The 17,253-nt window shown below is 40.1% G+C and overlaps 1 protein-coding gene across 1 annotated transcript in view; it reads left to right on the top strand.

Moving 5' to 3' along the window:
* mta1 (metastasis associated 1) overlaps positions 1-13,789 on the top strand; it is a 64,506-nt gene extending 50,717 nt beyond the window's left edge. The window contains exons 9-18 of the mRNA XM_072458325.1: positions 1,101-1,289; positions 3,439-3,513; positions 4,638-4,696; positions 4,788-5,152; positions 5,787-5,938; positions 6,858-7,047; positions 7,332-7,418; positions 8,487-8,636; positions 10,382-10,491; positions 13,487-13,789. Coding sequence (XP_072314426.1) covers positions 1,101-1,289; positions 3,439-3,513; positions 4,638-4,696; positions 4,788-5,152; positions 5,787-5,938; positions 6,858-7,047; positions 7,332-7,418; positions 8,487-8,636; positions 10,382-10,461 — 1,347 coding nt within the window. The 3' untranslated portion in view covers positions 10,462-10,491; positions 13,487-13,789. The remainder of the gene's footprint in view (positions 1-1,100; positions 1,290-3,438; positions 3,514-4,637; positions 4,697-4,787; positions 5,153-5,786; positions 5,939-6,857; positions 7,048-7,331; positions 7,419-8,486; positions 8,637-10,381; positions 10,492-13,486) is intronic.
* The last annotated feature ends 3,464 nt before the right edge of the window (positions 13,790-17,253 follow it).

Here is a 17,253-nt window from a genome sequence, read left to right as displayed (position 1 = left end):
AAAGTGAAAAACTAACTAACAGATCATATTGGTGAGGTTGTGCTGAAAAAAAAGATACCCAACATTGGTCTGGTAAACATTTCTTAATGTAGTATATCAGGGCAAAATTGAAGGTACCCAAAAACGGCCAAAAAAGCTCCAGACCCCGAAGGGTTAAGTATGATTTAATGATTTCTTTTTAATACTTTACCCTTTTTTTCTTTAAAATACGGTGTATAAGTGTGAATACTTTTCATTCTTGGTATGGTTTTATCCATGGAAGATATTTAGTTTTATCAAATTGGGAAAAAAACAACAACCAAAAAACATGTTTAAATTGTTTTTATACAGAATTTTCGCTGCTGAATTTCGCAATCTACATTTTCAATCTGCTCGTCTTTGTTTGTAAAATAGAAATGCAAAATGCTGCCAATAGAGGGAGCCCTAAACTCTGTTCCTCGCGTGTGTAAAGCCCACCTGCAGCTCGGAAACATGTTTTTTCACCTCCTCTCTTCAGTCTGCTTCCTCTCCGTGTATCCTCAGACTGCTTCCTCTCCGTGTATCCTCGTCTGCTTCCTCCTCCTCCTTGTATCCTCAGTCTGCTTCCTCCTTGTATCCTCAATCTGCTTCCTCTCCTTATATCCTCAGTCTGCTTCCTCTCCTTATATCCTCAGTCTGCTTCCTCTCCTTGTATCCTCAGTCGGCTTCCACCTCTCCTTGTATCCTCAGTCGACTTCCACCTCTCCTTGTATCCTCAGTCTGCTTCCACCTCTCCTTGTATCCTCAGTCGGCTTCCACCTCTCCTTGTATCCTCAGTCGGCTTCCACCTCTCCTTGTATCCTCAGTCTGCTTCCACCTCTCCTTGTATCCTCAGTCGGCTTCCACCTCTCCTTGTATCCTCAGTCTGCTTCCTCCTCTCCTTGTATCCTCAGTCTGCTTCCTCCTCTCCTTGTATCCTCAGTGTGCTTCCACCTCTCCTTGTATCCTCAGTCGGCTTCCACCTCTCCTTGTATCCTCAGTCTGCTTCCTCCTCTCCTTGTATCCTCAGTCTGCTTCCTCCTCTCCTTGTATCCTCAGTGTGCTTCCTCTCCTTGTATCCTCAGTCTGCTTCCTCTCCGCAGTTCCACGCCATGGACAGCCTCCACGCGGCTGGCTACGACATGACCCGCGCCATCGCCTCGCTGGTTCCCCAGGGTGGCCCGGTGCTGTGCCGGGACGAGATGGAGGAGTGGAGCGCGTCCGAGGCCAATCTGTTCGAGGAGGCGCTGGAGAAGTACGGCAAGGACTTCACAGATATTCAACAGGACTTTGTGAGTCAAAGAACGCGACGCAGCCGGCGCTTTTGGTCCCGGGGCCGCTCGATCGCGAAGGCGCCTTTTTATTGAGATGTTTTGATTATTACAGCTTAAATTGTCGTTATTTCAGTCGTTCTGAGGTCAAAGGTCAGACTATGGCGACTGTATTTCTGTCCAGTTCATCCTGATGGTGAAGTACAAATAAAAGTAGGGCTGTAGTTCAGTAAATACTACGACTAAAAGTGAACATGGCACTGGTACTCAATTATTAGGATCTCGCGCAAAAACGAGCTTTGGTTAATTCTGGCATATTTACAGAAATGATTATTAATATGCACTGTCCCTGAAAAAAAATAAAGTCAAATTAAAATAGGAATAATAAATTAAAATTAGATTGAATTTAGATAATTAAATAAAATAATATGAATAATACATTAAATTAGATTAAAATACATGATAAAGTTAAATAAATGATACATTAAATTTGAATAAAATAAATCATACAATAACATTAATAATACAGTTAAAAATATAATAATAATAAAATAAATAATACATCCAAATGAAATAAATAATAAAATAAAAATAAATAATAAAATAAAATATGAATAATGCATTAAAATTAGATTAAAATAAACAATACATTAAAATAAATTATACATTACATTTAAATAAAATAAATAATATAATAAAATAAATAGTACAATAAATAATAACATTAATAATACAGAAAAACAAATATTAATTATCATATAAAATGATACATTCAAATAAAATAAATACTAAACTAAAAATAGATAATAAAATAAAAGAATAAAATAAATCTTGAATCACTAGTGAACAGCATCTTCTGTATAAATAAATACAAATAAACTCTCCAGTCAGTCCAAAACTCTCCATGTTTACTCCTTTCTATTGTTCTTAAAACCTTCTAATTAGAATGAAATACATACTCCACAAATAAAGCCTTTGGTCGACTAAGACTTCACTGTCGGACGAACCGACTGAACGACTAAAGGCCGCTCTCGTAAATGAGTCAAACCTGGTGCTTTAAGACGCTGGTCATGAAGCCGTACTCCAGAGGTAAACGTTCAGACGGTGATTCATCAGCATCGTGCGCTCGCTCTGGTTTAAAATAGCAACAGCTTTCCAGGTAACCAAGGTACTTAACTCGACGAGAATAATACACGGGTAATGTAGACGTCAACACGAGTATCTATGACTCGCAGTATCCTCATGAGATGCAAAATAAATGATAAACCATAATAAATCCTGGATCAGTATTCTCTTTACGCTTATTTTACACGTTACATTCTTATGTCGCGTTCAGGGTAAATGGGAAATCGGTTATTTCCCACAGCAGTTCACTCGTATGTACAAATAAGGCAAGGTTACTGTATTTTCCGGACTATAAGTCGCAGCGGAGTATAAGTCACACCAAAAAAATGCATAATAGAGAAGAAAAAACATATACAAGTTGCACTGGAGTATGAAATGCGGTTGCAAGTGTGAAAATAACAAATAATATCACATAAGTTTCACCCCGGCCAAACCCATGAAAAAACGTATAGACTTATAGTCCGGAAAATACGGTAATAACTTATAATCGTTGTAATACGTCATAGTTTATTATTTACCATTACCTAAGTGCCATTATACCTACACTTATTGGTATTTTATTTGAAAATAATTCGGAATTAATGTTTGTTTAAAAAATTAAGCATTATTTTTGCGTCCCTACATTTTATTACAACAATTCTACTCATATTTGCCGCTTATCCTAATTTAAATAAAAATACATAATTGATTACCTTTATAAAATGCAGGACTGAATCTTCTTCCATCTATTTAAGTAAAAATAAATGTGAAAAAATCAAAAGTTGCAGCCGTTTTTCAGCATTCCCAAACTAAAATACTTCATTTCTAATCCCGCACTGAGCGCCACTCTGCCCCCTGGTGGACGGCTCGCTCACGTTCCCACTTTCGGGTGGAGTTTGAGGCTCGTTTTTCCCCTTTTAAAACGTTTAGTGCGGCGCCGGTCACCGCCATCGTGCGCCAAACGGACGTGTTTCGCCACAACAAAGAAGTACAAAGTGGAAATAAAATGTTCATTGACGCTATTGTTGAGTCTGAAGTGTTTTTACTCTTTTTTTTCCCCCCTCAGCTCCCGTGGAAGTCTCTCACCAGTATTATTGAGTATTATTACATGTGGAAGACGACAGACAGATATGTACAACAGGTAAAAAACATTACCGTATTTTCTGGACTATAAGTCGCACCGGAGTATAAGTTGCACCAGCCAAAAAATGCATAATAGAGAAGAAAAAAACATATAAGTCGCACTGGAGTATGAAATGTGTGAAAATGACAACTTATATCACATACGTCGCTCCTGAGTATAAGTATAAATATAAGTATAAGTCGCACCCTGGCCAAAACTATGAAAAAAGTTGCAACTTATAGTCTGGAAAATACAGTATAATATTAGTCAAATGTACAGCACCTTTTGAGGTTAATTTCACTTTCTTTTACACGTATAGACTAGAAAAAACAACAATTATATTAAATGTTTTAAAGGTGGTTAGTCCTCGGCAAGTTACGACCTGTAACTTTATTTAAAATATGTTTCTGAAACTATGTAAATACTGAATCATTAAAACAATTGTCTTGATTTAAAGCTTTAAATTTGGTAAATAAACGGTTTCTCTTGGCTGTTCACTACTGCTACTTAAAATGCCAATAAAAATAACAACAATGAGTTCTAACAACACAAATCGACTAAAGCTGATTGAACATAGTGAACGCATATTTTCAACACAATGTTTTTCACTCTTAAACATTTACTTTTCTTGTTCTGTAGCTCGTTTCTTAGCTTTAACCATGTTCCATCTTCAAAAACATACATGACGTAGCCGTTAGCTTCATTCTCGTCTGTTTACTTTAATCCTGTTTGTGAGGTCGTCTCCCTCAAAGGCCTCAGTAAACACCCAGTTTCAAATTCTCCAGATTTGTGACGTCTAAGGCTGATCTCTGACATCTTCTGTTTTAAATTCCATAAATCTTTGTCGGACTCGTTCTGAGCATTTCTGCCTCGAATCACATTCATTTCGACAGCGTGCTTATGTTCGCATGCCGAGGCAAGCTAGTTTCTCGGTCAAATCCTGACGAGTGCATGTCTGACTGATAGAAAGTCTTGTGCGTTTTTTGGTAGATGCATTATTTTACGTTCTAAAACACAAGACGCCAAAGCAAAGCGTCAAGAGCGTGTTTAAAGGCCAATTAAAACACAAATAATGCAGAATATGTGTCCTTTAATGTGCCTCTGATGTAATAATCATCCACGTTTACTGCATTTTTTTTCAGAAACGGTTAAAGGCAGCAGAAGCGGAGAGCAAGTTGAAGCAGGTCTACATCCCAAACTAGTGAGTCCCTGCTACGTGTTTAGCTTTTCTATCAACGTGAACAAAAGTGCACCCGGCATGTTTAATGTAACATCTGTCGTTTCTCGTTTAGTAACAAGCCCAACCCAAACCAGCTGAGTAACAGTGTGAAGCCCCTGGTGAACGGGGCTGGGGTCGGCGCCGGAGCTGGGGCCGGAGCTGGGGTCGGGGCTGGAGCTGGGGCTATGGCCGGAGTCGGGGTCGGGACTGGAGCTGGGGTCGGACCTGGAACCGTGGCCGGAGTCGGGGCTGGAGCTGTGGCTGGAGTCGGGGCCATGGCTGGATCTGGGGCTGGAGCCGGGGCTGGGGCCGTGGCCGGAGCTGGGCTCGGAGCTGGGCTCGGAGCTGGGCTCGGAGCCGGGGTCGGAGCCGGGGCCGTAGCTGGGGCCACAGCGCCTCAGACTCCAGCTCTGGGCCGGGCCTGTGAGAGCTGCTACAGTGAGTACACTTTATACACAATAGACCTGTAACTTACCATTGTTTTAGCAGCGTTTCTATTGTACATCGAGACTTTTACATACTCTTTTAACCAAATAAAGGTGGCTTCAAGCTTCTAGATAGAGTATTTTCAAATGTATTATTATTATTATTTAGGATAAAATCTTCCAAGAATATTGAACTTTTTTCTCAAGATTCCAAATTAATATTGTAATTATTTTCTATATTTGACGCGTTTGTCTTTACTCAGGAGTTTGTACTTGCTGTAATGTCAGTTTTTCTGGACTTTATGTGTAATGTGATTATTATTATTTTTTGACAGATTAAAAAAAAACATTATTATAATAAGTCACCGTTTTTATTATAACATTCATTTTTTTGTGGGTTTTAGAGTTGGTATTGTCCAGATAATGATGACTTTGTAATCACGATTAGTTAATTCATTGTTGTAGCATATATATAAAAAAATAAAAATCAAGGAAATGTTTTATATCATTCTTTTTCAATCAAGTTTTTTTTAGTGTCCAAAAATGCGTTTTGCAAGTTCTTATGTGTTATTATTATTATTACACTAGGGAAACGCCCATGTCCGTGACGTTCGGTCTCGTCTAATACGAGTGTGTGTTGGTTACAGCGAGCGGCTCGTTCCAGTGGTACTCGTGGGGCCCCCCGAACATGCAGTGTCGCCTGTGCGCCTCCTGCTGGACGTACTGGAAAAAGTACGGCGGCCTGAAGATGCCCACGAGGCTGGACGGCGAGCGGCCCGGGCCCAACCGCTCCAGCACGGTACGAACGGCTCTCGAGGGGCGGAAAGAGACACAAATGTGCAGGTTACGGCTGTAGTCGACTAAAAACAGGCCCAGGGTATCGATTATTTGACCTGAAAGTTGGGCAAAAGTGAAATATAGAGAAAACAACATCTTCACAACTGAAAAGACAAATTAAACGTAATTGTATTAATAATCACATACAAATACATTTCACGTCGCCAAATATAAAAAAAGAGCGAGGGTTTCTCAGGAGAGTCGTTTTGTCACATGGCTGGTTTTCCGCCCCGAGACAGCAGGGGGCGACGACGGACCCTTCAAACGCACAGAAAACGACGTGTTTAGCTGTCACAGGGACTCACAAAGGTGTGCAATAAGGTGAAAATGTTACTTAATTCTGCTTTAACCAACATTTAAGCAAATGGATAAATATCCCAGAGCGCCCTCTGTCCTTAGACCGTCGTCCTGCAGGAAAAATACAAGATTAATCCCAGTTTCTCCATTTAATCACATTATGTTCCACTTCTTTTGTCTCCATTAGGCAATTAGGTATATTAAAATTAAGTTTAAAGGCTCTATAACGAAGAACATGCTGTTGTCATCGATTGGTCTGTTTTTCTCTCAAATGGGGATTGAATTTAGTGTTTGTTAAAACACTAAATCATTGTGTATTATTGTGTGGAAAAACATCACGCTTTGACGATTATTCACGATTATTACTGCGACTGTGTGAAATCTCGTCAGATGCGTTACCGTTTCTCAAGTTTGTGACCGGCTTTATCAAACTGAACCATCAAAATAAAGTAAATGTGACAAAAACAGCCAGATGAAAAAGGAATTTGTATCAACGATGGAAATAAAAGCACTTAATTTTGCTTCTAAAACTTTAATTTATATTTTATTTATTTGATATTTATTTTGTATTTCTCTCCCCCCAGAGCCCCCACGGCCTCCCGCTGCGACACAGTGGCAGTCCCAAGTTCGCGGTGAAAACCCGACAAGCGTTTTACCTCCAGACCACGAGCGTGACCCGCGTCGCCCGCAGGATGTGCCAGGACCTCATCAGGCCACGCCTCCTCGCGCGCCACCCCTACTTCCCAGTCAACTCGGCCGCCATCAAGGCCGAGTGTGAGTGAGGGCGTGGCAAACTGTGTGTGTGTGTGTGTGTGTTTATTATTATGTGTATTATTATTATTATTATTATTATTATTATTATTATTATTATTATTATTATTGTGTGTGTGTATTATTGTTTGTGTATTATTATTATTGTGTGTGTGTATTATTATTGTGTGTGTGTATTATTATTATTGTGTGTGTGTGTGTGTGTGTGTATTATTATTATTGTGTGTGAATATTATTATTGTGTGTGTGTGCGGTCGGTCGGGCTCACGGCAGCTTCCTCTTCACAGGTGCACTACGGCTGCCCGAGAAGCTCAAAAAGCCCTCGTTGAAACCCGTGGAGCGCAAACCCCTCGAGTCGGTGGTCCGATACTTAGGTACGGCTTTGTTTACACTTTGTGCCAAGAGCAAATGTGTTTGTGTTTTCTCTGGGCAACTAATTATTATTGACATGTCGTTCAATAAATAATGCCTAATACGGTGTTTTTAAATTATAGTAAATAATAATAAATAGCTAACACGGTGTCACATAGCCACTTTTCCAAAATAAAAACACGGAAATGACCTTCCGTCACTATGAAGAGGCGGAGCTTATCACTATGAAGAGGCGGAGCTTATCACTATGAAGAGGCGGGGCTTAGCACTATGAAGAGGCGGAGCTTATCAGTTCTGCAGTTTAGAACAGGAAGTCTATGGACCTGTTTCTGCGGGGAAACGATGAGCATTCAAACAAAAGTATTAATGCCAGATTACGGCTATGGCTAGTTTCAAATAAAAACACGCACACACAGACTATGTACAGCTGAATAATATTATTAAACTTTATTTGTATGAAAAGTGTATTTGAGTAGCACATTTTGAAGCGCTTCAGAAAAGAACCTCTCCCTTATATTAGGAGAATTTCTACATAAAAGCTCTTAAAGGTGATGCAATAAACGGGACGGATAAATAATTACATAATAAATAAATAAATATAAAAAATAGAGAGAGACTAAGTAGAATAAAAATATGAAATAAACATAAACTCAAATTGTGAAGGTTTCAAGAGTGGAGGTCCCAAGTGTGCAGGTTCCAGAATTAATGAGAATACCCTGGTTGTGGATAGAGAGGATTTTGTACTTTTTATGGTGGATGTTGTAAACTGTGCTGCTCAGATTAAATATTGTTTTAGATCAATATTGTGGATAACAATGATGATCTGTGTCTGTTATAGTTCAATAATGCTCTCATAGGTAATGTAAAAAAAACAAGATGAATAATAATTAGAAGTAAGATGAATAAATACAGATATAAATATACAGTTTTAGCTCCGCATTGCGGTCAACAACGATGATCTGCATCTGTTCTAGTAGACTTATAGTTAGAGTCTAGTTTAAGTGGCTGGTTCTGGGCCCGGGCCAGCGGCCTGAATCCCCTCGAGTGTTCACACTCTGGTTTCTCGGCAGAAGCACATCCTCGTCCGGTCCGGGAGCCGCCGCGCTCGGGCTGCATCTCCACAGGGAGCCTCACCCCCATCAAGGCCCCGCCCATCCTGAACCACGGCTCTCCCACAATCCTCGGCAAGCGCTCCTACGAACAGCACAACGGACTCGACGGTGAGTCCCGCACGCCGCCGCTCGGGCTCGACCCACACGACCGACACAGGGTAAACGGTTTCACGCTCTGTGACAATTTTGACGCCTCGATGTCAATAACAACACAATGTTTAGAGTCTGGTTCAGTTCAGTTTAGAGTCTGGTTTAGTTCAGTTTAGAGTCTGGTTTGTCTGGTTTAGTTCAGTTTAGAGTCTGGTTTGTCTGGTTTAGTTCAGTTTAGAGTCTGGTTTAGTTCAGTTTAGAGTCTGGTTTAGTTCAGTTTAGAGTCTGGTTTAGTTCAGTTTAGAGTCTGGTTTGTCTGGTTTAGTTCTGTTTAGAGTCTGGTTCTGTTCAGTTTAGAGTCTGGTTCAGTCTAGTTTAGAGTCTGGTTCAGTCTAGTTTAGAGTCTGGTTCAGTTTAGAGATAAAACCCAAACAAACATGTTACAGTAGGTATGGCATTAAACATTTATCTCCATGGAAACGAGCAGATGTGTAAGGTCAGATCTGTGGAGAGACGAGCCCTCTCTCGTTTAGACTGCATTCAATGACTAAAACAGAAATGCTTATCGTCACACTGCGGAACGTTCCAGTCATAGAAGAGTCATCTCCATGGAGACGAGCAGGTACCGGGCCTCACATGTTCCACAGTGAGTCTTTAGAGCCACTTTTGGCCTCTCGTTTTCTACGCTTTGAAGTAGGACAGTAAAAGCCAGTAGTTTCGGAGTGTGGAGCGGCGCCGGGTTTTGGGTTACGCCCCAGTTCTGGTCGTCCCCGGTGACACACACACACACACACGGGTAAAAGGGGGAGACGAGCCCGGAGCGAAGAGAGACGCGCGGGGGCTGTGATTGGACCCCGCGTCGTCATGGTAACATCGATCAGGAAGTGAGGAGGGGGTCGTCTGAGGCCGGAGCGTCTCGATGGAGCTGGAAACGCACTCTTAAAGGACACACGTTCTATTGTTGTCCTTTAATCACACACGTATACCTGGTTTACGAGGTCGTCTTCGCTGAGCCTCAGAAAGCATCGTTTGAATAGTCCAAGATTGTTGAGTAAAAATCCAGACTTCTGTGCAGTTATTAGTAATTTATTAATTTATTTATTCATTCAGATGTGTCGTTTTTGACGTGTTGAGATCATTTTTGGTCAGAAAACATGAAAAACTGATCCAAACGCAGCCAAAGGAATGTTTAAAAGCCAATTAAAAACATGAAAGTGCATCAGATGTGCACTTTAAATTGATTTATTACGGCTTAATTGATGTGCTTTCATATACGCTCCAATTTGTTAAGTGCTTCTTTTTAGTTCTTTTAATTTGTAAATAAAATGCAATAACTAACTTTTTTCAGTAATAAAACCACATTAACACACAAAAAGTACAAATGATGCAGACACAAAAATAATAAAAGCTAAACACTACATAACAACATAAATATATAGTTTACGTTTTAAATAATAATCACATTTTTAATTTTTTTTTTTACAATTTTATTTTTCATCAGAACATAAGACATACACAAACTCAACAACACTTATTACACCAGAAGAGGGGGTAAAAAAACAAAAGCAAAACAAATTATACGGGAAATGAAAATAAAATAACATATATTTTTTATACAAGAATCTGAAATGCGTTCATATGATTCAAGTGGCTTTTGTTTCCTGCGTTGTTCCCTTGTGCCACTAGAGGGCGGCAGAGGAACAGTCTTTTCTGCTGCTTGAGCCTCAGACACACATTTATGTTTTGTGTTGTTTTTTGTTCAGGTAAATCCAAAGTTTTGACTCCTCAGTGGGACATCGTGGCCAAACGCTCGATTCAGGACGAGGTTCACGAGCTGGACTGAACTGGGGACTCCCAACTCTGCACTGCAACGGTACGACTGTCACGCCCCCCGACACGGTCACGTCCTCCCCCCAACATGGTCACGTCCTCCCCCCGACACGCTCACGTCCTCCCCCCGACACGGTCACGTCCTCCCCCCGACACGGTCACGTCCTCCCCCCGACATGGTCACGTCCTCCCCCCGACATGGTCACGTCCTCCCCCCGACACGGTCACGTCCTCCCCCCGACACGGTCACGTCCTCCCCCGACACGGTCACGTCCTCCCCCCGACACGGTCACGTTCTCCCCCCGACACGGTCACGTTCTCCCCCCGACACGGTCACGTTCTCCCCCCGACACGGTCACGGTTATCTACTGAGATTCGGTCATTGCTGATCGTCACTTGTTGTTTTGGGGTTTTTTCAACCACATGATGATGATGATGATGATGATGATGATGATGATGATGATGATGATGATGATGATGATGATGATGATGATGATGATGATGATGATGATGATGATGATGATGATGATGGCACAGAGTGATTCCTGGAGGAGGGGCTGACAGGGTAGTGTGCCACTTTACAGGGATGACACGTCCCTGTGGGTTGGCCCCGTCCATCTGCTCATCCGAGGAGAAGGATATAGACTGTTCTCTCGCTAAAAACTGCAGGAATCAATCAAAATACCTCTTTGGGCACATATGAGACACCAATAGCACTGTAAGATGGTTAACCTGTTACCACCCACCTATTTTCGCCCTGTGCACAATGGTTGGACATACCCAAATGGCATTGCTTATTAAAAGAGGATCTTATGTTCCACATGCAAGTGTGATGCATCATTAGAAAGCTTAGGCCTTCTAGTTTCTGCAGATGTGCACATGAACTTACACTACAGAGGCCCAAACATAAACAAAACATCCTTTTTTAGTCTCGCCTGAATATTGTCAATTTGTAATGGTCCTGAGCATGACATACTTCATTGTGTGCATATGCTGTTCACTGTACATGATGTTTATCTTGTTGACAACAAAAGTTTCAGATCTCTAGGAACAGGCATTTTGGTGCTGTTGACCTTTTTGTATCAAAAAGTATATTCGGAACAAGTGATCCAAATATGTGCCAACTGTGCCAAACTGTTTTATTACAATTTTAGCTCCTCTATGATCATAAAACATACATTTTGATGTTTTGTAGGCCACTAATAGCAATTATAACCGCTAAAAAAAAAATATGTGAAAATGTGTAAATATGAGTTCACCCATGAATTTCCCATATAGAGGTTAAAAAAAAAATATAATATTATTTAATTTTTGTATTGGTATAATAATACATATATCTAACAAAATGCACGTCCAAAAGGCTAATAAACTCAGAAAACGTTATGCGCAAAATCCTGCCGAGAAATCTGGCTCTTTACAGCCTTCCCGGAGCCTTACGCACGAGAATACAGAAGATTATGTGTCAATAAGGCCTTTGTCCCGCCTATCAGGAAAAAGGTCTCCTCATTGGCTAGAATAATATGTCACTCAAAGTCTCCTGCGTGCCTGTTAGCAGGAGCTAAGGGCTAAAAACAAAGATGGACGCGCGCTTCGGAAGCGCCGAATTTTTCCCTCCGGAGGCTGTAGCAAACAAACCCGGTGACAGAAAAATTCGTGGATGGTCTCATTCTGTAAGTAACAGTCTAAGGAAGAGATCGATGTCAAACACTATCGTGTAAGTCAAATAGGTAATTTGTTATGGACGGAGAAATGCGCCGGACAAGCGCATTCTCGTCCGGCGAGAAACGAAGAAAAGTTTGTTTACTTGACAATATCTCGAAATCGGATAACTTCAGGAAAAATACAAGTGGATATTGTTTTTCAATGATTCCTTACGGACAGACTGAGTACAAGGATGTACAGAATTAAAGCCGTTTCGTCCGTCATAAACGGCAAACAGGTAGGACATGCGTTTGTAAAAGTTGAGACTTTCTCACAAACTATTGGCAATTGCTTCTTGGGGCATATTATTCAATGTAAATCAATGACATATTCGTTTTGTTGAGAAAATAAGCTTTAAAATGATGTATGGCTTGCTGGTATTGACCACGGAAATAAAAGTGATGATGTAAGAGAATATTTGAGATATAGAAAATGTTCGCCGGCGGACAGGTGGGTGGTAACAGGTTAAAGCTCTGAAAAGTTTTTTTTTTAATGATCTGGGACCTTTTAAATAACACATTTAAAAACATAAAGGTCCCACCTGGTCCAAAGTCTGTTACATTTATTTCTTTTCCCGTATGTTCATTATAACGTCGGTCCAGTCATTAATCGTCGGTGCAGTTTGTCATATTTTTTTAGTTTTGGCCTTTTTCCTGCCGCCAAAAGTACGCTCCAGACGTATGTTTTTGAATGTGAGTATACTGTTTTATGAGAAAGAAAAGGAAAAAAAGGGGTAAAAATAAATAAGAATATGCATATTTTTTGTGACAACAGTGATCCCTCGCTATAACGCGGTTCACTTTTCACGGTCTCGCTGCTTCACGGATTTGCATCATGCATTTTGTTCTGCATTCTGATTGGCTAAACAGTCTCTCCGTGTCTTCTCTACGTGTGTCAATAACGTTATGGATTAATATGTACACGTACGTAAAACCGCTTGCCAAATTGAAGTTTGCGAGGCCGTTGAGAGCGGCGCGTGTGAGCTTCAATGTTTTATGGAGTATTTCATTGTATAATAACTTGTAAAAAAAATAAAGGTTTCTACTTCGCAGATTTTGCCTATTGCGGGTTCGTTTTGGAACGTAACCCCCGCGATAAACGAGGGTTCACTGTATTGATTTTCACAAGGGACCTGCAGGGGGCGCTCTATTGCCAAAGTTACTTAGTTCTGCTTTATTGTGAATTTTCCCAGTTCAAATAAACTGATATATAAAAACATTATTTTTTATATTTACAGTAACAGATTCATATAAAAGTTACAGTATAAACATGACCAAATGAAGATGAAGAAAATGTGTATTACTTTTGACGTTTTCTTTGCGTTTTTTCTCTTTCAGAAACGGGAGTCGTGCGAGGACCACGGCCGGGGGCCCGGTGCCGATCACAGTAGAAAACCCTCTCGCGGCCCCTCGCTCCGTGTCCGAGAGAGTACCAGCGCTCCTTTTGTAAATCTGTGGTCCCGACAGCGCCCCCTTGTGTACAGGACTAATCTTACCATTATTACCGTCGCTGTAATTAATGTTATCATAATTTTCTACTATAACTTTGCGTATTGTCGAACCGGTGGAGCTGCGGAAGTTTCACGAAATGCTTGCTTAAAAAAAACACATTTAGGGCGGGACGGACTGTTAAAAAGACAACGACGACAAAAAAACGATAAAAAATAGCCACTCGCATCTAATTCTGTGTTTTATTATCGTTTATTTTAACTTTGAAAAAACAGGAGAAGACCAGTTTATTTCTGACATGAGTTAAGTCCTCCGTTTTTTGGTTTGTTTGACAGATTTAAAAAAACCAAGAAAAAAAAACGGAAAAAATTGAAAACAAATGAAAAAACTCCAAATATTGCGTTGGACGGTTCAGTTGGAGTCGATCTTTGGCCCGAACGGTTTAACTTATTCAAGAAGGAATTGCTGTTTTTCTACCTTTTTCACAAGTAATGCATCTATGCTTCAATAATGCAATTAAAAAAAGAAAAATGAAAAAAAAAATTGGTTCTTTTTTGGCGTCTTTTTTTTGTCTCGCGCGCTGGAATCTCTAAAAGTGGAGACGGCTGAAATTGTTGACCTCGTTTTGTGGGTCGTAACTCTGTCGTTGCCGGGCCTGTTCGCACGAAACGAAAACTGGCACGAAGCTCGACATCTTTTCCGTCTGTTAAGCTGCACCTTTTTTTCTACAATGAATCCAGTTTTATTGTCGTTTTAGATGAAATTATGCGTTGTTTAGTTGGCGAAAGGTCAGAAAAAGAGACGTTTTATTAAGTTTTTCCCCGGTTAAGCTAAAATAACGCCATTTGAGGACGACGCGTTCAGGATTTTCATCAAACGCCACTTTCACACATTTCCTGTGTCGTTTGGGTGCATTTCCTGTTTTGCCAGAGTCACAAAACCTCTTCTCTCAGCAGCGAAAGGCCAGGCACAAAGATTATTCGACGACTAAATTTGTTTATCCCCAATTTTTTTTTTTTTATTTTGTTTTAGTCCTTTAGATCTCCAAACGGCATTGATCGTCGTCGGCTGAAGCGATTTACTGTGAACGCCACAAACTCGTCATATTACCGTATTTTCCGGACTATAAGTCGCACCAGCCAAAAAGAGCATAATAGAGAAGAAAAAAAACATATAAGTCGCACTGGAGTATGAAATGTGGTTGCAAGTGTGAAAATAACAAATATCACATAAGTCGCTCCGGAGTATAAGTATGAGTCTCACCCCGGCCAAAACTAGGAAAAAAGGTGTTACTTATAGTCCGGAAAATACGGTATTCTCACTGCTTAATGTCTAACAAATGACAATAAGCTTCAACGTTTGTGGATCATAATGTTGGATATTTGTTCCGTAAACGGCCCCGCCCTAAGGATTCGAGATGATTTTATTTAGTCCCGGAGGAGATTTTTGTTGGACGCGCAGAAAACAATACACACAAAACGGACACAAACTCAGACAAAGACGTGGCCCGAGTTTAGGAGGAACGTGTTTTTATACCCGAGATCTTTTCTTCTTCTTACCTTGGATGTCAGCAGTGCAGATATAGTTTTACACTTCCTGTTTGATAACTCGCCTCAAATATCTGAAGTTCCAAACCACACACACACACACACAATTTTATTACACTTCAGACAATTAGCACTTTGTCGAGTCCTGGGCCACCGCGAGAACGAGGAGAACGTGCAAACGCCGCACGGAGAGGTCCGCACTGTCGAGCAAGGTTGCGTTTACGTCAGAAGAACGACAATGTAACGACTGTGACCGTTTCAGAAGCAGAAACGCAAAGTCCATGTGTTTTCCACAAAGAAAACTTAAAGGGCCCATGACAAGTTTTCATGACTTTTTAATTTTGACTTTATTTGGTGTGTTTATACTTGTTGTAAATATAAATGATTGGTTTTACACCAATCAAGCAGGGATTTGTGTAAATCTGTTGAAAAGGGACAGGAAGTGACATCACATCAGGGACACTCCATCCAAAGGTCATGACTCCAAACATAATTCAACAAAATAAAGGTGCTGTCATATGTTTATTTGTCTAATACAAAAATTATGACATTGGATGAGGCCCAGTGGTTGCTGGTAATTTCCTAGTGTGATGTCATCAATTACAACCAGGAAGTAAAATTGTAAACTATATTTTTGGGATAAAAATATGTATAATTGTTGAAAGATTTAAAATATATGTATTGTAACTGCATTTTAGTTCAAACCTGTCATAGGAACTTTAAATTTAAAGTACCTTTTACCGTTCGGTTTATTCAAACAAACTTTACTTAATCTATACAACTTAGAATACACACGTCATTCTAAAACTTTATTATATATATTTTCAGATTTTACTCTACGTTTGTCCTCAGTTTGACCAGTTTTTGTAAAGTTTATAATTGTACTTCCTGGTTGGACATGAGCAGCAAATATGACACAGGTAGAGGCGATTCCACAGCTGTTACCATAGCAACCAGACTGTAAACAAGAGCCAAAATCCACATGAATGACAAGTTATGATCTGACACACAATAACACCATAAAACACCTTTATTTTGTCAAACGATGATTTAAACTGTCAGAAAAGTGTCGGTTAAATGTAAACTGTCTGTGTTTTCACCGACACGTCGCACGTTGATGACATCACAGCGGGATTCAGCTCTACTTCCTGTCATTTTAAAATTTTGTCAAAATGTCTTCACAAACTGCAACTTAACGGAAGTAAAACTATAAAATAAAGATAAATATTTACCACAGGTTCTACACCACCAAATGAAGTCTTAATTAGAAAAAAAGGACCAAATGTCACTTTAATGCGTTCATAAATCTATTAAGACGATATTAAATGCTGTACATTAAGGATTTCCCGGTCGTTTATGATGTCGGTAAACGGACAGATTAATCTACACATATAAACATGATCTAATATTGTATGTTTATTATATTTAAGTTATCCTGGACGCTTAAATTTGGAGTAAACGTCGCTCGGCGTTTCCAGTTCGACCGTGTACCAGATTTTCAGTCGTTGAGCTCAGAAATGCACCGCTGCGTCTTGTGCTTTTGACTCTCTGGACAAAGCGTTCTCGAAAATGAATCGTCAGCTTTTCACGACCTCGACAACGACGACACGGCGAAACGACTCTGGGACGAGGTGAGCCCAGATTCAATGATTAACTTATTACTTCAACGGCTGCAGGTGAAATTAGGCAGTAACTTGTCGCTGACTTATTTTACGGGAAATCTCTGGCAACACATGAATGGATGATTGAATATTTGAGTCTGCATGTGGCATTGGACCTCTTTAAATGAGACTTTTTTTCATCAAACTTATGGAAACTGATATTATTCCCATTCTCCAAGGTCTAAATTAACTAATTATACCAGTTACTTTGACCTTGGACCTTGAACACTGCAAAATGTGGGATATTCTGTCCATGTTTTCTCAAAATAACTGTTATATTTAGTTAATTTAGACCTTGGAGAATGGGAATAATATCAATTTGATGAAAAAGGTCTCATTTGAAGAGGTCTAGTGTGACATGTTATAAAAATCCGTGATATGTCCGAGCAATTACACGGCGCTAAAGTGGTATTTTCTGTCCTTTTGAGCATGAACGGTCCTAAATGTT

Source organism: Eucyclogobius newberryi, unplaced genomic scaffold (assembly GCF_026437365.1).
Source record: "Eucyclogobius newberryi isolate DKJ021-1_F unplaced genomic scaffold, fEucNew1.0.hap1 SCAF_21, whole genome shotgun sequence".
NCBI classification, from domain to species: domain Eukaryota; kingdom Metazoa; phylum Chordata; class Actinopteri; order Gobiiformes; family Gobiidae; genus Eucyclogobius; species Eucyclogobius newberryi.
The sequence above is the reverse complement of the archived record's forward strand: the minus strand, read 5'-3'. Positions and strand labels throughout refer to the sequence as shown.